We start from the raw sequence: 24,176 nt of genomic DNA on the forward strand, positions 1-24,176 counted from the left end.
ATCACTTTCTGGGGAAATAATTGCTCTCTCCAGATATTCCATGAAGGGCTGGCAGGTTTTCCTGAAAACGTCACCAGAGCCTGGAAGTGAGAAGAGGACCTTCTCAGGTTCAACGTGTGTTAGAACCTCCCCAGGGTGGTTGGAGAAGGGAGGACAGGTGTCTTGGAAAAGGTGTCTGGTTCGGAGAAAAAAAAGAAAAAAGCAAGAGTGTGGCAGTGAAGCCTGCTGAAAGCTCTGCAAAATCAGCAATGATGTGGTCTTAGTGCAGGTGCTTGACATGCATCAGGCCTTTGTTTTGCCAGACACTCGGGTAGGGTTGTTGTTTTAATAAAGTTGTTTATGGAAGTGTATCCAGATCTTTAATGAATCAGTTTCAACATGATTATGTAAGACATTAAGAATCTTAAAAGGAAGTCGAGCTAAAACATTTTAAAAACATTGCTTTAAAGTGAAAGACAGCTGCTCTCAGCTGCAGTCGGCGTACAATAAACCACACCATTCACATGGAAGAAAACCTTTAATCCCAGGCTGTTCGCAGATCTTGGTGTTAATGGAATGACTTTCACTGATTCCCAGTCAATATATCAGCTCTTTGCTCATTAAAAGAATTGTAAAAACTTAAGGATGATTAAGACCATAAAGAGGAATGTTTCTGCTCAGAGGTGGAAATTCCTGGTCCAGAAAGTAAAAGTCCTGCCATGTTTTTGGATCTACCTGTACATTTAGAACAGGTGTTTTCACTAACAGGCTCGTTTACCTGGAAAATAAACTCTGCTCATTAAATTCAGCTGGTTTGGTGACTGGTTGGAACAGCTGCCAGACAGGACTTTTACTTTCTGGATCAGGAATTGCCTCCTCTGCTTCCCATCCAGCAGAGAAGCCAATGGAGGTCAGGACACAGAGAGAACCTGAGCTCCTGCTGAAGGCGTTGTGACGTAGAAAGTCGGCGTTCCACCATATCGCTCCTGTAGAGAATAAGAAAGCATCAAGTTACTTAAAACAAAGTGACTTACAGCCAATAATTGATCCCATTTAACTCTGATTGCTCTTACAGTTTCATGATTATTCCTGTTATGACAGAACTCACAAAGAAGCAGAGTTTGTTTTTATCATCAGAAACCTTCTGTCTTCAGCCTGAACACGTCTTTTCAGCTTCTAATCTTCATTCAGTACTGTTTCCTTAAACAAAAGTTATACCAAGTCCAATACGAGGCGAGCCCCCGGGGGACGCGTTCGACCCAGCCATCAGACCCAACCAGTCTACAAAGCACATGTAGACTGGTTGGGCAAACTCCCATGCCCCCTCCAGGACCCCAAAGAGGGTATATGTAGTTGAAACACACCCTCCGGTCCCCCTTCTTGAAAAGTGGGACCACCACCCTAGTCTGCCAATCCAGAGTCACTGTCCCCGATGTCCACGCGATGCTGCAGAGGCGTGTCAGCCAGGACAGCCCCACAGCCTTAAGGAACTCCGAGCGGATCTCATCCTTCCCCGGGACCTTGCCACCAAGGAGCATTTTAACCACCTTAGTGACCTTAGATAGGAGATCCCACTCCTGAGTCTCCCAGCTCTGCTTCTTCATCAGAAGACATGTTGGTAGGATTGAGGAGGTCTTCAAAGTAATTCTTCCACCAACCCATGGCCTCAATAAATTCTTCCCATGCGATGAGATTTTGCCTTAGCGACCCCCAAAGCCGCATTCTGCTTGGCCTGCCGATTCTTATCAGCTGCCTCCAGAGTCCCAAAAGGTCCAGTAGGACCCGTTCTTTAGGTCGACAACATCCCCTTACTGCTTGTGTCCACCAGCTCTGGGATTACTGCCACCACAGATGTCAACAACCTTCCTGCCACAGCTCCGGCTGGTTGCCTTGATAACAGAGGCACAGAACATAGTCCACTCTGGCTCAGTGTCCCCTGCCTCACAAAGACCATGGTTGAAGATCTGCTAGAGTTGAAGCTTGCTCTGATAGGGAACTCTGTCAGACCTTCCCAGCAGACACAACATAGACCTGATCATCTGAGCCAACTCACCACCAGGTGGTGATCAGTTGACAGCTCCTCTACAAGGACTCCAGAAAGGGTGGGTTGTCCGAGCTGCTATTCGGTGCATTAGCACAAAAACAGCCAGGACCTGTTCCCCCACCCGAAAGTGGAGAGAAGCCACCCTCTTGTCCACTGGGGTAAACCCCAACATACAGGCAGATACTTGCTTGACGGTTTTCACCGGGATAGTGGAAGAAGGTTTGCTTCTCGAGGATACTGGTTCCAGAGCCCAAGCCATGTGTTGAGGCGAGTCTAGCTATATCTAGCCAGAACCTCTCAACCTCGCGCACCAGCTCATTTTTCCTGCCAGAGAGGTGACATTCCACCTCCCTAGAGCTAGTTTCTAGAGCCACCGCCCAGCTCACACTGCACACAGCCCCTCCTGTGGCAGTGAGACCACAGGAGGGTGATTTTATTCTACTCTTCAGAAATCGCTGTATCTATGTCTCACTGTATCTACCATTTGTTAGAGAAAATTGTAATTAATTTTATTCAAAGTTTGTGGGAATAAACCTGGCTGACCCATCTCTACCACTTGCCATAGATATAAAAAGTCATATCTAAGTGTTTGTTATCCCACTATTGTTTCAAATTTGAACTATTTCACCACCGTTATCTGGCCAAAATAAGTCACACATTACTTTTTTTTTTGGTTGGACTGACTTTAGCTTTGCTGTGTCATTGTCTTGACCGAGCTTCTGCAATGTTCAACATGTATTTCCATCAGCGGTGCATTCAGTTTTCTTCAAGAGCTTGTAGTTATGATGGGAAAGATTTTCCATGGGGCTCAGGTCTGGACTCTATGGAGGCCAATCCATGTGTGGAAAGATTTCTCCTGTTCCCTGAACCACTCTTTCACAATCTGACCCCATGAATCCTGGTGTTGCCATCAGTGAAGATGGAATAACTTGCTCATTTAGTGTATTCAGGTAGTCAGCGGACCTCCTCCTCTGGACACATAATGTTGCTGAATCTAGACCTGAACCTAGACCTGATCAACTCAGCAGATCATAAGCTGCCTCCACAGACTTGTACAGTAACACTAGACTTGATGTCTGCATCACTCCATCTGCCTCTCTCGTTACCCTGATGCCCCATCAATCTGGACTCATCAGACCACATGACCTTCTTCCAGCTCCAGAGTCCAGTCTTTATGCTCCCCAGCAAACTGAAGCCTTTTCCTCCAGTTCTCCCCACTGATCAGTGGTTTTCTTCTGGCTCCACAGCTGTTCAGTCACATTTTTTGTGGAAACATGCCTACTGTTAAACATAGTCCTGAGTTCTACTACTGTTTTTCTTCCATCTGGTTTTACAAAATGTTTAATTGATCACCATCACCATCATTCAGGATGTTTTTCCACCACATTTCTTCTTGGAAGATGATGGTTCCTTCCTCCTGGTCCTTACTGGTTTTAGTGATGCACTGGACAATTCTGAACCCAGTTTTAGTAGAAGCTCTGTCTCTTTACATGTTTTCTCTGCTTGATGTTGATAATCTGTCCGCTCTGTAACACACCAAGATATTTTCTACAGCCACAGGATGTGTCTTTCCACATGCTTGTTTAAGAAATGAGAAGCTGCTTGCTGGATCAGTTGGAGTTAATTTGTTGCATCTAAAAGAGCGGGATCTGTCCCCTAACCCGATAGGAGGCTCCAACCTATTAACTTAGTTAAATCCAGATGACAGTTTCTTTTGTCAGGCAGTGTATATTATATACCATAAAATGTAACTATTTCAAAAGGACAGATTTTTATTATATTTGTCCAAAGGAAATGAAAAGCAAGAAAACATTTAAATAAAAAGTTTGAGTTTTGGAAAAATGCACTTAGATGAATATTTGCCTGCTGGAATTACAAAGATGCTAAAGATAACAGCTAGACTAGCCGTTATCTTTATCTGCATGAGCTGAGCTGGTTCAGCTAAATTCTACATTTCCTGGACACCGGTCAGTCCCACAGGAAGAAGGTCATCTTTGCTTTAGCCACACAGACACAGACACCAGCAAACATCAACATCCAATGCGAGAAGTCTCTCATGTGTCAGTGGAAATAAGAACTGAAGCTAACAACATTAGCTTCACCTCTAGAAAAGAAGCCAATAACATTTAAAGCTGGGGTAGGTAATGCAGGGGAACCAGCAAGACGTGAACGTGGCGTCCTGTCTTGGCTCCTCCCCCTCTGGTTTTTCTCCTTGTGTGATCCGAGGCTTTTTTCTTACCTCCACCAAGGAGGGGATGTTTTTACCGGTGTTTATCTGTTTGTATGTTTGTGTTTAAGATAACTCAAACAGTTCTGGACGGATATTCATAAAATTTTCAGGAGTTGTTGGAAATGTAAAAAGGAAGAACTGATGTAATTTTAGTGGCGATCTGGATCACTGTTTGGATCCAGGAACAGCTTGAGAACTCAGACGTCACACATATTCAGTGTATCTCAGCAACACAGTAAATTCTGTTTTTATTGACATTTCAGAGAAGAGAAGGAGCCGTGAATGAAACCCACCAACTCATCAGAGACCCCTTAAGCTGGAGCGTACGAACGAAACCTTCCTGCTCGGTTCAGCACTTCAGTTCCCAGCAACGCTCCATGATGCACCATCCATCCGTCCACTGGGTGGGGTCACTTACTGATGGAGGAGCTAATGGAGGAGCTACTGGAGGAGCTAATGGAGGAGCTAATGGAGGAGCTACTGGAGGAGCTACTGGAGGAGCTACTGGAGAAGCTACTGGAGGAGCTACTGGAGGAGCTAATGGAGGAGCTACTGGAGGAGCTACTGGAGGCGCTACTGGAGGAGCTAATGGAGGAGCTACTGGAGGAGCTACTGGAGGAGCTACTGGAGAAGCTACTGGAGGAGCTACTGGAGGAGCTAATGGAGGAGCTACTGGAGGAGCTAATGGAGGAGCTACTGGAGGAGCTAATGGAGGAGCTAATGGAGGAGCTACTGGAGGAGCTACTGGAGGAGCTAATGGAGGAGCTACTGGAGGAGCTAATGGAGGAGCTACTGGAGGAGCTAATGGAGGCGCTACTGGAGGAGCTAATGGAGAAGCTACTGGAGGAGCTAATGGAGGAGCTACTGGAGGAGCTACTGGAGGAGCTACTGGAAGAGCTACTGGAGGAGCTACTGGAGGAGCAAATGGAGAAGCTACTGGAGGAGCTACTGGAAGAGCTACTGGAGGAGCTAATGGAGGAGCTACTGGAGGAGCTACTGGAAGAGCTACTGGAGGAGCTAATGGAGGAGCTACTGGAGGAGCTACTGGAGGAGCTAATGGAGGAGCTAATGGAAGAGCTACTGGAGGAGCTACTGGAAGAGCTACTGGAGGAGCTAATGGAGGAGCTACTGGAGGAGCTACTGGAAGAGCTACTGGAGGAGCTAATGGAGGAGCTACTGGAGGAGCTACTGGAAGAGCTACTGGAGGAGCTAATGGAGGAGCTACTGGAGGAGCAAATGGAGAAGCTACTGGAGGAGCTACTGGAGGAGCTAATGGAGGAGCTACTGGAGGAGCAAATGGAGAAGCTACTGGAGGAGCTACTGGAGGAGCTAATGGAGGAGCTACTGGAGGAGCTACTGGAGGAGCAAATGGAGAAGCTACTGGAGGAGCTACTGGAGGAGCTACTGGAGGAGCTAATGGGGGAGCTACTGGAGGAGCTACTGGAGGAGCTACTGGAGGAGCTAATGGAGGAGCTAATGGGGGAGCTACTGGAGGAGCTAATGGAGGAGCTACTGGAGGAGCTAATGGGGGAGCTACTGGAGGAGCTAATGGAGGAGCTACTGGAGGAGCTAATGGGGGAGCTACTGGAGGAGCTAATGGAGGAGCTACTGGAGGAGCAAATGGAGAAGCTACTGGAGGAGCTACTGGAGGAGCTACTGGAGGAGCTAATGGAGGAGCTACTGGAGGAGCTACTGGAGGAGCAAATGGAGAAGCTACTGGAGGAGCTACTGGAGGAGCTACTGGAGGAGCTAATGGGGGAGCTACTGGAGGAGCTAATGGAGGAGCTACTGGAGGAGCTAATGGGGGAGCTAATGGGGGAGCTACTGGAGGAGCTAATGGAGGAGCTACTGGAGGAGCTAATGGGGGAGCTACTGGAGGAGCTAATGGAGGAGCTACTGGAGGAGCTAATGGGGGAGCTACTGGAGGAGCTAATGGAGGAGCTACTGGAGGAGCTAATGGAGGAGCAGAAGGAGGACTTGACAGCCCCTGGTCCTGATCTGGTTGTAATCTTGAACTAAACCGATAAAAACCTGGTCAGGTGGTTCTGGATCTGGGCCAGCTGAAGACCTGATCCAGATCGGATCCGGTCACGCGGTTTCTGGGAACCTCCAGTCATCCATCGGTTTGGAGCAGAACTCAGAACTTCACCAGTCGCAGAGAGGTGCAGTTAAGGATTTCTGCAGGATCAGGAGAGACCAGATCCACCCTGAACCCCTCCACCAGCGACACCTTCAACAGCTCCTCCACAAAGGCCTGCAGGTCTGTGATGTCATAGGGGTGCTGATGTGTGTTCATGACGTCATGCTGCTGGTCGACCTCAGGGTTGGTGACGGCTAACCCCCGGTAGCGCTGCTTGTCATACTGGTCCTGCGGAAGCTCGTCGGGCCTTGGCACCCACTCCAGTTTCAGCCAGTTCAGCCTCTGTCTGCACGGACGTGGTCTGTCGAGACCCTGGGGCGTCCTGTAGGAGAAGCGCTCACACAGCAGAGCCAGGAAAGCCCCCCATGTACAGAAAAGCTCGACCGTGAAGGCTCGGACTGAGCATGTGCAGAGCTCATAGTTTTCTGGGCCATGACGCAAGTTAAAATGAAGAAGTCGGACCTAGAAGGAGAGAGAGGTGGGGGGGGGAATACGCTGAGGACACACTGCCCACAGTGTACACAAACACAGAACTGGTCCTGATGGGGGTCACACTCTGCAGAAACACAACCTGTTCTGTATACAGAACAAACATTTCACACCTGCTAGGACATCTAACACGTTAAACCAGCTGACATCCAGACCGTCTTCTCAGTTACACCATGAACGCCATCTGAACGCCACTAAGTCAGCTAACAAGACAGGAAGTCTTTTTACACCACCGCAGACGTTGGAGGTCACAGACCTGAAGCTGACCTCCACGTCTCAGAAACCTCCCAGTCCTTTGCTGGATCAACTGGTGCAGGAGGAAGCAGTGAGTTACAGAGGAGGGGTCGGGGTATACGGGAGGAGACGGTTGAGAATCCGCTGAAACTGGTTTCACTGGAACCGCCTTGTCTGTTAGTTTCCACCCAGCATGTCAATCCAGACTGCAGAGCGAAACTGGGAAACCTGCAGGTCTCCTCAGCCAGGTGGTGAAAACCAGTTAACGGCTAATGCACCGATAAGAGATGGAAGATAAGGACATGCTGAGGTGTGAGTCCGTCCTGCAGCGTCAACACATCCATCCAACCATGTTTCATTTCACGCGATCAATCTGAGCGTCTCACCGAAGCCGCAGCTGACTTTTCACCGCTTACTAACTGCAGAATCGATCGCACAGCAGCACACTGATAAACCGATAAACATCGCCGTTTGCTACGCTGCCAGACCAGCGACAGTGAAGTGGACTGGGAATGATGGGAAGCAAAGCCCTGCAGACCATCAGGGCCGTCTTGGTCTGGCCTCCGTTCTGGCTGCTTTTCCTGAAGTTCCTTGATTTATTAGTTCTTAAAGATCAACAGGACTAATTTTCCACCCTGTAAGGCCATCAGAGGACAGGAAAGTCCTCGCCACATAACTGCTATAAAAACAGTAGATTCAGATTTATTTTTACTTTTGCTTCAAATCCTGCCGTCCTGATCCAAACTACCAGATTTGTCATCATTCTGAATACTCTAGACCATTAAAACCCATTTAATTACATCATGTCACCATTTATATGAATAAAACTGCCTAAAATATGATAAAATGTGTTTTTATGCACTACTTGATGAGTTTTCCTGAAAAATAATTTTTTATTTTGTAACTTTTTCCTCTGACACCAACAATGCATTAAAATGAGTAAAACTGTGATATTATGTAATTAAATTGGGATTTAAAGGATTAAAACCGATTACATGTTGTTGAATAATTACATGTTGGCTTGTCTGGACCATAGACTATATGTAAAAGATGAGCGGAGCCTCCGTGACGTCACCCGTAGGTTTCTGCAGAGCTGAATTGAAGCTCGGTGGGCGGTTCCTACCATCACCATCTTGGAAGAGGAATGTGTGTCATTTCACCCGGAAAATATAAAAATGGGTAAAGAGGTGGAGCTGAGAGGGGGGCTGTGAGCGTCATGGTGGATGATTGACATCGAGCGAACTCCGAGCTTTCTGTAGCTAAGAGCTAACCGAGCTAACCCGGAGATAACAGGAGCTAACCAGCTAACGGAGGTAAGCGGGCTAAAGCTAAGTCACGTTGTTAACCGACTAAAAACCGCGGTTGTTCTACGTTCTTCTGACTTGAAGCGGGAGATGGGGTACCTGTCAATCAAAAGGACACACCCCTAAATATGCCGAACTTCAGGATAAAATTACTTTTAAACGGGCGAGTTAGAATAAAATTCACTCCCCCCACATGAAGGTAAACCTGACCTATTAAACCTAAAATGATTTTTGAACCAGGCTGTAAACATGTTTGTTTATTTCTGCTGTAAACATGTTTATTTCTGCTGTAAACATGTTTATTTCTGCTGTAAACATGTTATTTCTGCTGTAAACGTGTTTATTTCTGCTGTAAACGTGTTTATTTCTGCTGTAAACGTGTTTATTTCTGCTGTAAACATGTTTATTCCTGCTGTAAACATGTTTATTCCTGCTGTAAACATGTTTATTCCTGCTGTAAACATGTTTATTCCTGCTGTGAAGTTGGACTTTTTAACATGGGAGTCTATGGGGATTTGCTCTGTTTTGCAGCCCCTAGTGGATGAAGGGGGAACTGCAGTTTTATGCACTTCCGCATCGGCTTTACTTTTAACCGCCCTAGGCTGCGTCCATCTTTCTGTATACGGTCTATGGTCTGGACACGGGAACGAGGTTTATTTAAGGGGAAAAAGAAGAATTTGTTCACTTAGGGGCAGAAAGCTGAGTAGTTTATAATAAAACCCACCGGGGTGAAATACTTCCACACATCTGATAACACACTGTGAGAACGATCACGTTTAACTTCTCCCTAAAGCTGTGTTTCCCCCTCAGGACCTTCTGAGCTCATACCTTGTAGTCCAGGTTAACAATGATCATGGCTCCTCGTGGGCCTCCTCTCAGGCCGAAGGCCGCTGACGCCTCATAGCGGCGGATGGCGTCTAGCAGCGGGCGTATCTGGAAGAAATCCGCCTCTCTGCGCAGCAGGGGAAGTTCGGAAAAGCCGTCTGGCAGGTCCAGGCAGCTGGAGCGCAGGTAGTTCAGAACGTACCGGAACACTTTACCGTCTCTGTCGATGAAGACGTGTCCTCTGCTGTCCCTGACAACCGCCATCCGTCCGCTGAACATGGCCCCCAACATGGAGTCCCGGTAGCGGGTCAGGGTGTCCAGCGTGGTCGTGTAAATTTCTCCACCGACGTTCAGCGACACGGGGTCCTTGAGGGGGCTCCCGTCGGCCCCCGGAGGGCTGAGGTCCAACATGCTGGAGCGGAAGACAAGGATCCTTCTGCTTCCGTCAGGAATGCTGGAAACTTCCGAGTGTTTCTTCTGTCAGCACGCCACAGCGGTCGCCAGGATACCGGCTCGTCTGGAGGGATGTCAGGAACTCTGCCAGGCCCAAGTCAGACCGGCAACTGAAAAACGGCTTCGGATCTTTTCCCTCACTCGCTCCAAAGCAAAGCTGCCGGTCAGAAAGTAACTCCCATCATCAGCTGGATTCTGGACGTCGTCGGCCAGCAGCGGCCCTGCCGGGTTGGAGACCCGCCCCATCGGACCGGCATGCTAATATCAGGACAATTCTGGCTCTGTCTCCTTTATTCACTGCTCTTTCACACTCTCCTTTTCACAGACTGGAGCTGTCCCAGCAAGACACAGGGGGGCCGAGTAATTTGTTCAGAATGACCCCCCCTTAAAGCGACAGGACACCAGCAGGTGCATTTATGTCCTCGCAACACATCATCACTCATATCAGCAAGATGCTCCAACCAGCAGGACCAGGACGGCAAGACTCCCCGAGCGAGAAAACATCACAACAACCAGGATGCAAAGGAGGCGCAAAGGGGGGGGGGGGGGGGGGGGGCAGGAGTCTGATTACCGCAGCCAAGCGCAGAGCGGTCCCTGAAGATGGATTTCTGTACTTTAGAGCCAAACTGGGGAACAAATATTCACATCACACTCTCATATTCAGGCTCTGAGCTCACACTGTCTGGACGGACGTAACAAAGGCGAGCAGGACATCCCCGTACCGGGGGGCGTTCCCTTCTGAAAACTTCCGTCACTGCAGCATGAAGACGTATGAAACCAGATCCGTATAACATGCCTTCTTCACATGGCTGCAGAACAACCTTTCCCTCCCCGACCCTGGTAACGCTCACACAGAACCACACAGCTGAAGCCAGCAGCGTCGGTCCGATCCATGTGAGCTACACCCTCCGTGTGTAGGTGGAGATCAGCGATGGGATCACCTGGATGTGCTGTATGGTCTTGTCAACGGCGTGGGCCTGCAGCAGGGTCACCGTGCACCCCCCGAATCCTCCGCCTGTCATCCGACTGCCAAACACTCCCTCCACCTCGGTGGCTGCAGACACCAGCTGGTCCAGCTCCCTGCAGCTCACCTCGTAAAGATCTCTGGAACAAGCAGGTGGGTCAGACACAGCTCCACACCTCCAACACCGACGTACGTCACACATCTGCACCTCAGCGACTTGTGGCTCTCCACCATCAGCTTCCCAAACTCTCTGTAGGCTCCTCTCTGCAGAGCTTCAGCTGCTCGGGCCGTCCTCTCGATCTCCTCGATCACATGACGCGCTCGCCGGTAGGCAACGTCGTCCAGCCTTCCCTTCGCTTCTATCAGAACAAACGAGACAAGCTATTGATCGGTGCAAATTACTGAACAGAGAGGTCATGTTAAAACCTGATAACTGTTTTCACTTTTAACCAGGGATGTTCAAGATTGGCTTTTTTTTTTTTTTTTACCGATATCTAATATATCAATTCTTTCAGGCTCTGAAGTTCAGATACTGATACCAACTGATAACGATATTTTCGGTGCAAGTTCTGCCAAATAAACAAAAATATTGAGAAAAATATACAGGATCTCTTTTATCTTTTTTTATCTCTTTAATTTCTTTTTTTTTATTTAGTCATTTTGAGTCTTTTAGCCGAGTTTCTCCCATCATGCTGCTATGCTAGCCTTGCTGCTATGCTACATGTCAGCATTGCAGCTATGCTACACATTAGCATTCCTGCTATGCTATATGTTAGCATTGCTGCTATGCTACATGTTAGCATTGTTGTATTTTGCTACATGTTAGCACTGCTGTTATGCTACATGTTTGCATTGTTGTATTTTGCTACATGCTAGCCTTGCTGCTATGCTAGATGTTAGCATTCCTGCTATGCTACATGTTAGCATTGTTGTATTTTGCTACATGTTAGCATTGCTGCTATGCTACATGTTAGCATTGTTGTATGATGCTACATGCTAGCCTTGCTGCTATGCTATATGTTAGCAGTGCTGCTATGCTATGTGTTAGCATTGTTGTATTTTGCTACATGTTAGCATTGCTGCTATGCAACAACAAAGTGTGTTCAGTGAGAGGCTTCTTCAGGTTCGATGTAAGACTGAAAGATACAGAAGATCATTCCTGCCAGCAGCCATCAGCCTCCGGAACAAGACCTCCTGAAGTTAATTATCTGCTACAATATTGAATTTCCCTTTGGGGATTAATAAAGTATTTTTCATTTCATGCTAAATGTTAGCATTGTTGTATTATGCCACATGCTAGCGCTGTTGTATTATGCAACATGTTAGCATTGCTCCTATGCTACACGTTAGCATTGCTTCTATGCTACATGTTAGCATTGTTGCTAGGCTACATGTTAGCATTGTTGCTAGGCTACATGTTAGCATTTTTACTATGCTGCTACATGCTAGCATTGCTGCTTCCTGCTGAGACATCTGGACAGTAGGATCATGCTGGTCATGAAGCTGAGACAGACGACGTCTGTAATATCTGACGAGATCGTTCCAGAAAACCAGTTCTCCTGAAGTGACCCCCTACAGGCTTGTTTGTGTTATGATCAGATTTCATCCTGTAAAAATAGAAAATGAAAAGTGTAGGATATGTGACACATCTCCTCTGATCAGAGGCCCTTCTCCCAGTTGTCCCAGTTTTTCCAGGGCAGAAACATGTGTTTTACCCTCCAAGTCTTTGATGGTGGCGTCCCTGAGACTGTCCTTCCCCAGGACAGAGGCCGCCTCCTCACACTGTCTCCGTCTCGTTGGGTACTCGCTGCCAGTCAGGGAGTGCCTCACGTTAGAGTTGGTGATGAGGATGACGAGGCTTGGATCTGTCAGAGGGACCGCGGTTGCCTTCAGAGACCTGAATTCAGTCACAAGGAAGTACATGGTGACGGGGGGGGGTCTAACTACCGTATTTTCCAGACTAAAAGTCACACTTTTTCCATAGGTTAGCTGTACCTGTGACTTTTACTCTTAAATGACTTAGACATAAAAAATTATATATATTTTCACAAAGAGCCACAAGAGGGCGCTCTAGACTTGCGCATCAATATCTCCTACTCCCTAACAATTAAACATTTCAGCAGTAAACGTTAGCTTACAAAGACAACTGAGAACGACTGAACACAAATGCCCCCCAAAGGAAAATCATATTCTGTCGACTACAAGCTGCAAGTTGTGAAATTTGCAGCTAAAATCAGTAATCGATCTGCAGAGAGAAAGTTTGGAGTAGATGAGAAACTTTCTAGGGACTGGTGTAAAGGGGAGGCTACTCGTACTGCGATGACGAAAATAAAAAAAAGCTCATTCCGTGCTCAAAGCTAGATGGCTGCAGCGAGAGGAACGAGTTCCCCAGTGGCTGCTCGAGTCGCGTCTCCATGTGGAATTGGCAGAGTTATCCAGAAGTGACCCGAGGACAAAGAACCCAACGGATTTAGTGATATGGAGTGAGATCTTGTGTAATTAATGACAGGAATTCTTTTATTCATGTTATAACTTGTCTTCCAAGATGAAGTAATGTCAGTTTTAGGTCAAGCAAGTAAAATAAATTACCCGCAAAAAATCCGACTTATAGTCTGGAAAATACGGAAAATCAGCATGGGTGTCTGCGATACCTGCAGTCAATCAGCAAAGCGTGTCCCTCTGAGCCAAGAACCGACACAAACTGATCCATGATGCCACAGGGAACGCCGGCATGTGTGTGTTCCGCCTGCTGGCAGGCCAACGCTTTGGACACTCCGTCTTCGTCATCTGTGGGACAGAAAACATTGTGTATGTTAACCTTCTGCTGTTGTTGCGGGCCCTGCAGTGTATTACATGTTCTGTTTTGCATGTTTATATCAAGATGTAAAATCTTTTTATACGGTAAATGCCACAGACTTAAACTCTGGAGAAGAGACCAAAGATGACAACATGGGCTCAGTCACCATAGACCGTATATGAAAGATGGGTGGGCCTTTGGCGGTTAAACGTGAAGCCTATGCATAAGTGAATAAAACTGCAGTTCCCCCTTCATCCACTAGGGGCTGCAAAACAGAACAAATCTGCATAGACTCCCATGTTAAAAAGACCAACTTCACAGCAGTAATAAGCCTGTTTACAGCGGAAATAAACATGTTTACAGCAGTAATAAGCCTGTTTACAGCAGAAATAAACATGTTTACAGCCTGGATCAAAAATCCATTCTAGGTTTCATAGGTCAGGTTTACCTTCATGACAACTGTGGAGGGAGGGTACGAACACTTTTTTAACTTGCCCGTTTTAAAGTAATTTTATCTCGAAGTTCGGCATATTTAGCGGCGTGTCCTTTTGATTGACAGGTACCCGATCTCCCGCTTCAAGTCAGAAGAACGTAGAACAACCGCGGTTTTTAGCCGGTTAACAACGTGACTTAGCTTTAGCCCGCTTACCTCCGTTAGCTGGTTAGCTCCTGTTATCTCTGGGTTAGCTCAGTTAGCTTTTAGCTACAGAAAGCTTGGAGTTCGCTCGATGTCAATCATCCACCATGATGCTCACAGCCCCCCTCTCAGCTCCACCTCTTTGCCCATATTTGTATTTTCCGCGCGAGACGACACGCATGCCCCTGCCAAGATGGGGACGGAAGGAACCGCCCACCGAGCTTCGATTCAGCTCTTCAGAAACCTACGGGTGACGTCACGGAGGCTCCGCCCATCTTTTTATATAGTCTATGGTTTCTACCTATAAATTCCAGGATTGCTCTTTTTCCCCTTAAATTTCCATCCACACTCAAAGACGGCTGTATCCTGTTAAATACGAGCCAGTAGCCCTGGTATGCATGACAGTACCCTGTTCACAACCATCTGATGTCCCCGCAACAGGACGGACCGTGAGACGGCGAGCTCCAACAGCGTGGAGAAGATCTGGTGGCTGTCCATGTCAAAGGTAGCGATACGTCCAGCTGCCTTCGACGTCTCTGTCACAAAATACGGTGGAGGATTGATACTAAAAGTGTTCATACGCACAGAATAATCCAGATTTATAAAACAATTCAGCTCTAAAAGCAAGGTCACCTTTATAAATCCCACCTGCACCTCAGCGTTGCGTACGAGGCTCCACCTCCGTCCTCGACACGCCCACATTCAGCCAGAAACGGTCGATGAATAGAAATGTGTGTTAAAACGAGCAGCTGATCGGGTTGTTTCACGGGTTGTTTACTAGGCTGAAGACTTATCTTTTTGATAAGTCCTATAGCTAGGGATGGTTAGCATCCCTTAGTTATGCTAAACCCTTAGTAGGTTTAGACTGCTGAGGGACATTTCCTGATACACTGAGCTTCTTTCTCTCTCTCTTTTACCCCCCATAACAGTGTTGCATCATTAACATGTATGTCTCCTGTCTCAGCAGGTCTCCCTGGCCGGGAGTAGCAGTTCCTGTTGTCTGTTGTCTTTCTGTCCTCTTCCCCCACACAGCAGAGGCAGATGGCTGCCTGTCCTTGAGCCGGGTTCTGCCGGAGGTTTCCTTCCTGTTAAAAGGGAGTTTTTTCCTTCCCACTGTCGCCGTCTGCTTGCTCAGGATGGGAGATTGAGTTGGAGGTCCAATCTGTTGTTTCCTTATATAGTCTGTTATGAATCGGCTTTCATTGTGTATTTTTCCTGTCTGTAAAGCGTCTTGAGATGGCATTGCCGTGATTTGATGCTATATAAATAAAGTTGAATTGAACTGAATTCACAGCAGGGATCCTCAGTCCTGTTCCTCAAAGACCGGAGTCCTGCAGGTTTTCTGAGCGTCGCTGCAGGAACACACCAGACTCAGACAGGCTCTAAACATGTCTGCTAAATACACAGTGATCTGAATCAGGTGCGTTGCTGCAGGGACACCTGGAAAACCTGCAGGATACTGGTCCTTGAGGACCTGGATTGAGGATTTAGCAGGACAAACACGGAGAAAAGAGCAAAGAAATGCAGTTTCACCACAGCAGACATCTATGTGTCGGGGACTGAAGTGGAGAGTCGATGAATAGTTTAAAATCCAGAAAAATAAAGAGTTTTGAGCGTCTGGTGGAGGAGGACGCCACTGCCAAGCACGAGGTGGAACGCCGCACGCAAACGTTGAGGCGCCGTTGCTTGTAGGAGAGCTGCTTCGGATGATGGATCTGGATTCCTCTGGGCGTACGAACACTTTGTGTCGATCCTGTGTTTCATAAATGAGACGGCAGACACACAGAGGATGGATTGACGACCAAGGCTGCAACGATTATTCGACAATGAAAATTCATTGACGTGAAATTTAATTGTCGACGCGTCGTGTTATAAACGCCGTAACGGCTTTGCTAATAAAACGCTGCACCAGGCGACTTTACGCCGTTTACCAACCACGGCTTTTCAGACAGTATCAGATCTCCAAGCAAACGATGCAAAGCACCACAGGAAGAGCTGGGGGCAGTGTCGTCATTTTGTTTAAACAACGAAGAAGAAACTGACGGCGGCGCAACCTGTTTCCACAGTTTGGGGATATTTCACGCTAAACAAAGAGTCAAACAGGTGAAATGTGTCGTCTGCCATGCAGAGTCGGCGTACCACGGCAGCACGACGGTCATGCATTAGCATCTGGAAGGAAAGCAGCCGGAGTCATGGTTTCCAGCGTTCCTGATAGCAAAGTTAGCATTAGCTAAAGTTAGCATTAGCGAGTAGCGATGTGCTGTTGTTACCTCTGCCAAAGAGCTTTTTTTTACCGCCGTTTATCTGTTTGTGTTCAAGATAACTCAGAAAGTTATGGAGAGATTTTCATGAGATGTTCAGGAGTTGTTGGAAATGTGAAAAGGAAGAAGTGATTTAATGTTGGTGGTGATCCGGATCACCGTTTGGATTCAGGAATGTTTTAAAGGATTTTGGTCCTTGTTTACCTACAAAACAGGCTTTTTCCAGATGTAAATAATCATTTTAATGCAATTCTACAAAGATTAAGATGTTAAAATATTTTATTTATTTTGTTTTCCTTTTGAGGTAAATTCTATCCAGAAAGACTGTCGCTAAGTTTGGATGTTTCAGAATAAATTAGTAGTAAGCTGTTAAGCTTAATTCAATATTCAGCTGGTTCAGGAGTCGTTCTTTTAACTTCCTAAAGGACATGAGGTTGGGACTGACTGGGAATCAGGGGGACGTTCATATGTTGCAGATGGACAGAGTGGGGTAAAACGTACTGGAACCAGTAAAAAGAGCTGCGTCAACTGGAAGCACAGATGGTGGGCGGGACAGAAATAATCAGGACTAATCAAAAAAAATATTTACAGATTAGTCGGCTGTTAAAATAATCGTTAGTTTCAGCCTTATTGATCACAGGCAATATTTTCCTTTCGGTCAAATTGATAAAACCTCTTCTGATCTGAGGGAAAAGAATATTGATCACAGGGTTGGACTGAATACTGAAAACACTGCAGGTCTGAAGTTTTATTTAAGTTTGTAGAGTTTCTCTACTCTAAATCAGATGTTATTACTGATTGTAACCTGGACTGGATAGAAACCAGTTATGTCTACATGCTATTTATTAAAACTGATCATTGGCTCCTGCATGGACCTGCTGTAGAGACTCAAGCTGCAGGTGGAACATCCGCCCGGTTTGGTGAAAGATGACTAACCTGGTTTGAGCTGCTGGAGGAAGGTGTAGAAGGCCACCTCCAGAGAGGCGGAGCTGGACAGCCCTCCACCCAGAGGGACGCTGCTGACCACCACCGCCCTGAAACCCGGCACGGGAGGGGCTGGAAGACAAAAACCAGGAGCAAAGCAACAAAACTCTGTATGACGACACATCTCTGACGTTGGTATGCTCTTTTCCTTTCACACAGGTGATGTTAGTGTTGCTATGGACACGGATGGGAGGGGTATGCTTACCCCTGTAGTGCTGGATAACACCCTTCACATAATTTGCCCACCGAGGTAACCCTGGAGCAAGGGCGGCGCCGTCACCGAGCAGGCTGAAGTCCACTCTGCGAGGCTCATCTGCATCCTCTGTTGCTGTTACCACGGTAACATCTGGGCCAGGGGTTCGGCTCCCCACCACCACGGTGACCAGTGGCAGCGCCTGATCCATAAACACACGAGACCAATTTATAACAAACACTCCGGTGCAAAGTCAAGCTGTTTTAGACACAAGACCAGTGATGTCGACCTCAGTCCACATCCAGCTGGTCTCCAGTACGTTGGACCAGTAACCCAGCAGCAGAACAACACATGAATAATAAAACTACGTTTCCCAACAGGTACATCATCATGATATTTACATGTAGTGATCTATCCTCTTAGAAAATACTGGAAATAAGTTGATAGTAAGAAGCTTTCATCTGCATGTTGCCTCACTGACACATTTTAATTAAGTTAAATTAATTTTTAACACATTAAAACAGAATCTGCTGACCAAAGTAGCACTTTTACATGATTAAGTCATTTTTAATTAGTTTACATATTTTATTTGACCCATTTTTATCAATATATTTCATTATTTATATATAAATCTATTGGAGATGTATATATCGTTATTTCATGTCCACATGCAGATCTATGATAGATCTGTGACGAATCTATGACAGATCTATGATAGATCTGTGACGGATCTATGACGAATCTATGATACATCTATGACGGACCCGTGATAGATCTATGATGGATCTGTGATAGATCTATGATGGATCTGTGATAGATCTACAATGACTCTGTGATAGATCTATGACGGATGTATGATAGATCTATGATGGATCTGTGATAGATCTATGATGGATCTGTGATAGATTTATGACGGATCTGTGATAGATATGTGATAGATCTATGATGGATCTGTGATAGATCTATGACGGATCTATGATGGATCTGTGATAGATCTATGATTGATCTGTGATGGATATATGATAGATCTGTGATGGATCTATGATGGATCTGTGATAGATCTGTGATAGATCTATGATTGATCTGTGATGGATCTATGATGGATCTGTGATAGATCTATGATGGATCTGTGATAGATCTACAATGACTCTGTGATAGATCTACAATGACTCTGTGATAGATCTATGACGGATGTATGATAGATCTATGATGGATCTGTGATAGATCTATGATGGATCTGTGATAGATTTATGACGGATCTGTGATAGATATGTGATAGATCTATGATCGATCTGTGATAGATCTATGACGGATCTATGATGGATCTGTGATAGATCTATGATGGATCTGTGATAGATCTATGATGGATCTGTGATAGATCTATGACGGATCTACGATGGATCTGTGATAGATCTATGACGGATCTATGATGGATCTGTGATAGATCTATGACGGATCTATGATGGATCTGTGATAGATCTATGACGGATCTATGATAGATCTGTGATAGATCTATGATGGATCTGCGACAGATCTATGATGGATCTATGACAGATCTATGATGGATCTATGATAGATCTTATAGATATATGATGGACCTATGATAGATCTATGATGGATCTGTGATAGATCTATGATGTATCTGTGACAGAAATATGACGGATCTGTGTTAGAGCTATGATGGATCTATGATAGATTTATGATGGATCTGTGATAGATCTATGACGGATGTATGATAGATCTATGATGGATCTGTGATAGATCTTTGATGGATCTGTGATAGATCTATGACGGATGTATGATAGATATATGATGGATCTATGATGGATCTGTGATAGATCTATGATGGATCTGTGATAGATCTATGATGGATCTGTGATGGATCTGTGATAGATCTATGATTGATCTGTGATGGATATATGATAGATCTGTGATGGATCTATGATGGATCTGTGATGGATCTGTGATAGATCTATGATTGAACTGTGATGGATATATGATAGATCTGTGATGGATCTATGATGTATCTGTGATGGATCTGTGATAGATCTATGATTGATCTGTGATGATATATGATAGATCTGTGATGGATCTATGATGGATCTGTGATAGATCTGTGATAGATCTATGATTGATCTGTGATGGATCTATGATGGATCTGTGATAGATCTATGATGGATCTGTGATAGATCTGTGATAGATCTATGATTGATCTGTGATGGATATATGATAGATCTGTGATGGATCTATGATGGATCTGTGATAGATCTATGATGGATCTGTGATAGATCTATGATTGATCTGTGATGGATATATGATAGATCTGTGATGGATCTATGATGGATCTGTGATAGATTTATGATGGATCTGTGATAGATCTATGATGGATCTGTGATAGATCTATGATTGATCTGTGATGGATATATGATAGATCTATGATTGATCTGTGATGGATATATGATAGATCTGTGATGGATCTATGATGGATCTGTGATAGATCTATGATTGATCTGTGATGGATATATGATAGATCTGTGATGGATCTGTGATAGATCTATGATGGATCTGTGATAGATCTATGATGGATCTGTGATGGATCTGTGATAGATCTATGATTGATCTGTGATGGATGTATGATAGATCTGTGATGGATCTATGATGGATCTGTGATAGATCTATGATAGATCTGTGATGGATCTATGATGGATCTGTGATAGATCTATGATGGATCTGTGATGGATCTGTGATAGATCTATGATTGATCTGTGATGGATATATGATAGATCTGTGATGGATCTATGATGGATCTGTGATAGATCTATGATGGATCTGTGATAGACCTGTGATAGATCTATGATTGATCTGTGATGGATATATGATAGATCTGTGATAGATCTATGATTGATCTGTGATGGATCTATGATGGATCTGTGATAGATCTATGATGGATCTGTGATAGACCTGTGATAGATCTATGATTGATCTGTGATGGATATATGATAGATCTGTTCATCCAGCAGTTACTGTACCATGGGAAGCACGAGCCCCTGGTTGTAGTCGGTGTGCTCTCCTATCAGGTTGACTCTTCCAGGGGCGCACGCGGCCACCTGAGGCTCCTCCCCGAACACCTGTCCGTACAGAAGGCGCGCGGCCGCTTCCAGCTCGGACACGCTGGGAAATGAGCTGGCCATGAAGAAAAACACCGTGAGACGAGTTACAGAGCTTTAGATCCGAGGCGAGAAGGGGAAGGAGACCAAAACTTCCTGAAACTTTCTCTTCTTCCCACTGCCTGATTGGACAGCTGGGAGTCAGCTGGGAGGCTCTGATTGGCTGGAACACATCATGTGACGCAGCTGAGATTTCATATGTAATTCTTTTAAAACACATAAAAACTTTCAGATTGAACAATGTGATAGTGAAATGTTTTCTTTCAGAAATTAGTAAATAAATAAACAGTCCCGGTTTTTACTGTAAGTTTATTTTATGGCAAACTGCGCTGAAAGCAGCGCGACAGCGGCACCTAGTGGCCGCGGCGAGGCCTGCAGGGACCACGGTCTGCGCCCGTTCTCCCAACCAGAGCTCTGCCTTCCGGATGGAAAACAGTCCACATCTTACAGGAGTAGGAAGTTATCAGCTTGCATTGAGTGGGAGTGGGTGGCTAAAAATAGTGGGTCCCATTTTATTGTCATAAAGTGTCTGTGGGTCCATTTTAAAAGGTAGATCCTGAAAGCAGTCTCTCAAAAATACACTCTTTTGTCCAGCAATCTTAAGTATTTTCAGACAATCTGAGCCATTCTATTAATGTGAAGTGAGATTACTTGTGTATAATTGTGAGATATAGAAACAGCTTTACTCTTTTTTAAGAGTATTCAGGCCGTAATTTGCCTCAGCTTATATAAATACTATCATCCAGAACAGAGAGATCTTTGTTAATTAGATTTTCATTCATTCTTCTGTTATATATCTGCGAACTTTATACATTTTTTAGAAAGACCCTCATATATTAGCATGAATGGGACAGTCTACACATGTCTGGAGTTTACATACCAACTGGAGGAGCTCTGCCAGGGTTGCCAGGTCCGCTTCTTAAAAGCGACTTTGGGCTTGTTTTTTTGTAAAGTTGCTTGTAAATATCATCACTCGCGGTTTTTTGGGCTTGTTTTCTAAACACTGGTTGCTTATTTGGGCTGGATTTATTCCCTGTATGAACCATTCTTACATCTTTCTCACTTATTCACTGTTACGTGAAAAGCATCACACTGTAGTTTATCTATTTCTTGGATCTGCCCACAACCCCATTTCTTTGGTAACCACCATAGACTGTGTATAAAGAGAGCGGTAACCCCGCTGGTGTTGGACAACACCACTGATTCCACGGCCGCGCGCAGGGAGCGCGCAGCCTGTTCAAGCCGTGTGGATCTGTCTTCAACCTGCTGCTGTTCCTCTCACCACAAAACCGATGTGACAGATGACACCAGGCCCATTTTAACAGAGAAAGTAGTTTTTTCCTGCATGTTAGTGCTGTACCTGATTAACAGTGAAACGAAGAGATGAAAAGATGCTGCTTCACTCTTCTGATGTTTTGTCTTCTGCTTGTTTGCTTTAGGATGTAAAAGCCAATTAATGGGATTTAATTAATTTATTACAGAGAGATCTAGAATGACATTTACAACGATGTCCATGAATTATTATAAATCTATGAAGACACATTTCTGTCAATAAAATGTAGAATCTCCATAAATCATCAAATATCCTGATTTCATTTGAGAGTCAGCTGTTATTACATCCACCCCCACAAACCTCTTAAGGTGGAATTAGACCTCAGAAATAGTTTCTGTGTGCCAGGAGAATTTAACTGGTTTGCTCCCAGTTATATAAAATGCAAGTTATATTCAGTTGTGCTCAGAAGTTTACATTCCCTGCAGAACTAATTATTTCTTGGCCATTTTTCACAGAATAGGAATGATAACATGTTGATGAGGCTATTCATTTTCTCTGGTGGTGAAGCTGCTCATTCTTCATAGTAGCTTCACCCAAGCACTGACCATGAGTGAAGGAAGAGTTTCAGTGATAACTCTCCTTTTCTCAGAGAAAAAACTGGTACACCAATAGATACACATTTTATATATATATATATATATATATATATATATATATATATATATATATATATATATATATATATATATATATATATATATATATATATATATATATATATATATATATGTTTTTCTCTGAGGGGCCAGGTCGCTTCTTTTGGGCTTGTTTTCATCCAGCTGGTTGCTTGTTTTTCTCACAGGATCTGGCAACAATGGTCCCTGGCTTAGCACAAATAAAGCTCAGAGTATTTTACTGCCTAGAATGTCTTGATCCTCAGATAAATGGACTGCTGAGATGCAATCTGAGCTTGTGCTGAATCAGATCCATGAAAAAGGTTGGACTGAACTCTGTAGAATGGAGGTGGGACTTTTCATGTGTCTGGTCAGCTTCATTCAGTTCCTGCATTTCATGTTTGTAAAGTGGTCCAGAAAGATGGATGGGAGTAATGGTGATGTGGGCAAGATCAAATACATGACCTGGTGAGAGCACTCTGCTGCCAAGGAGGACAGGAGCAGGTCAGTTTGGTTCATTTTAAAACAGTTTTAAAAATTCCAATTAAATAAAGTAAAACTTAAGTTACATTAAAAAAAAAAAAAAGTGGGCGAAAACTGATTAAAACTGAAATAGTGCCGTCCAGGCCCTCAGTAGTCCTGAGTCCTGCTGGCTGGTCCACTGCAGATCTCCCACGATCACACGCACCAGGCCACCTAGAAGGATAATAACAATAATAATAACATTATTATTATTATTGTTATAATAATAAGTATGCCGGGATGAAGGGTACGACACATAGGAACCTTTGACTACAATACTCACACAGCAGGCAGAGTTCTCCTGGCACACTGGGAAACAAGGCAGCAGTATAGTCCTGATGGCGATACGAGAACCCTTCTGCTCCAACTGGAGTTACTCTGATACTCACACTGCCAGCAGAGCGCGGTCCTGCCACTGCCTGCCTCGTAACGCTTCCTGTCCCAGTGTGGCTGTGGTTCCCAGTGCATGCAGCTTCTTCCTCAGGCCTGGTGACCAGCTCCGCTTCACGCCTTCCTCTTGTGCTGCCTCCTTCCCTTTTATACCAGTCTTCTCAATCTGCAGCAGGTGTGCTGCTTTAACCAAGCAGTCAGGTGATCCGTAGCAACAGGGGGAGTTTATCAGTTTGCATGTAGTCAAACACAGCAAATAAAATACAAGCAACACACAAAGAATGAAGTGAACACAATAAAAGCGAAACCAAAGGAAGCCCCTTGTGCCAGATGGATCACAGTAATATGAGAGTAAAAAAAAAGGGATTTTAGGTGATCATGACTTTAATTTGCTAGAATTGTTACCATTAAATGATGCCTTTATGGAGCACGGATGGATGGACCTTCATTTAGTCAGCAAATCCATGAAAATAAATTTAACCAGATTATTATGACAAACCTCAGTGAGCTGAGGTCCTGATAGCGGTCAGGTTGTGTGATGATGTTTGTCTCAGATGGATGAAAACAAAACAGAACTCACCACCAGGACCCAGGTCAGACGTTAAGCTGCCAAAAT

At 45.0% G+C, this 24,176-nt stretch overlaps 2 protein-coding genes across 2 annotated transcripts; both read right to left on the reverse strand.

The window, feature by feature from the left end:
- Nucleotides 1–561: 561 nt before the first annotated feature.
- galk1 (galactokinase 1) lies at nt 562–20,792 on the reverse strand. The gene is made up of 8 exons (XM_079260436.1): nt 20,564–20,792; nt 17,547–17,736; nt 17,294–17,413; nt 13,314–13,449; nt 12,378–12,559; nt 10,871–11,021; nt 10,640–10,802; nt 562–965 (listed from the first exon to the last, which is right to left on the reverse strand). Exons 1-8 carry the CDS (start codon nt 20,723–20,725, stop codon nt 891–893), a joined length of 1,179 nt encoding a protein of 392 aa, XP_079116562.1. The 5' UTR covers nt 20,726–20,792; the 3' UTR covers nt 562–890.
- LOC306771812 (BTB/POZ domain-containing protein KCTD21-like) lies at nt 6,391–9,999 on the reverse strand (the record flags this gene model as incomplete). The annotated part of the gene is made up of 2 exons (XM_079261132.1): nt 9,249–9,999; nt 6,391–6,855 (listed from the first exon to the last, which is right to left on the reverse strand). Exons 1-2 carry the CDS (start codon nt 9,654–9,656, stop codon nt 6,391–6,393), a joined length of 873 nt encoding a protein of 290 aa, XP_079117258.1. The 5' UTR covers nt 9,657–9,999.
- Nucleotides 20,793–24,176: the final 3,384 nt, after the last annotated feature.

This window comes from Telmatherina bonti, assembly GCF_933228915.1.
Source record: "Telmatherina bonti genome assembly, chromosome: 21".
In the NCBI taxonomy this organism is placed as follows: domain Eukaryota; kingdom Metazoa; phylum Chordata; class Actinopteri; order Atheriniformes; family Telmatherinidae; genus Telmatherina; species Telmatherina bonti.

Excerpts from the sequence above, each read along its gene's own strand:
- galk1 (XM_079260436.1), bottom strand. The coding sequence starts at position 20,725 with ATGGCCAGCTCATTTCCCAGCGTGTCCGAGCTGGAAGCGGCCGCGCGC. Across the intron at positions 12,560-13,313 it reads GCTTTGCTGATTGACTGCAG|GTCTCTGAAGGCAACCGCGG; the intron begins GTATCGCAGACA and ends GACTGAATTCAG. Across the intron at positions 10,803-10,870 it reads GAGAGCCACAAGTCGCTGAG|AGATCTTTACGAGGTGAGCT; the intron begins GTGCAGATGTGT and ends TGCTTGTTCCAG.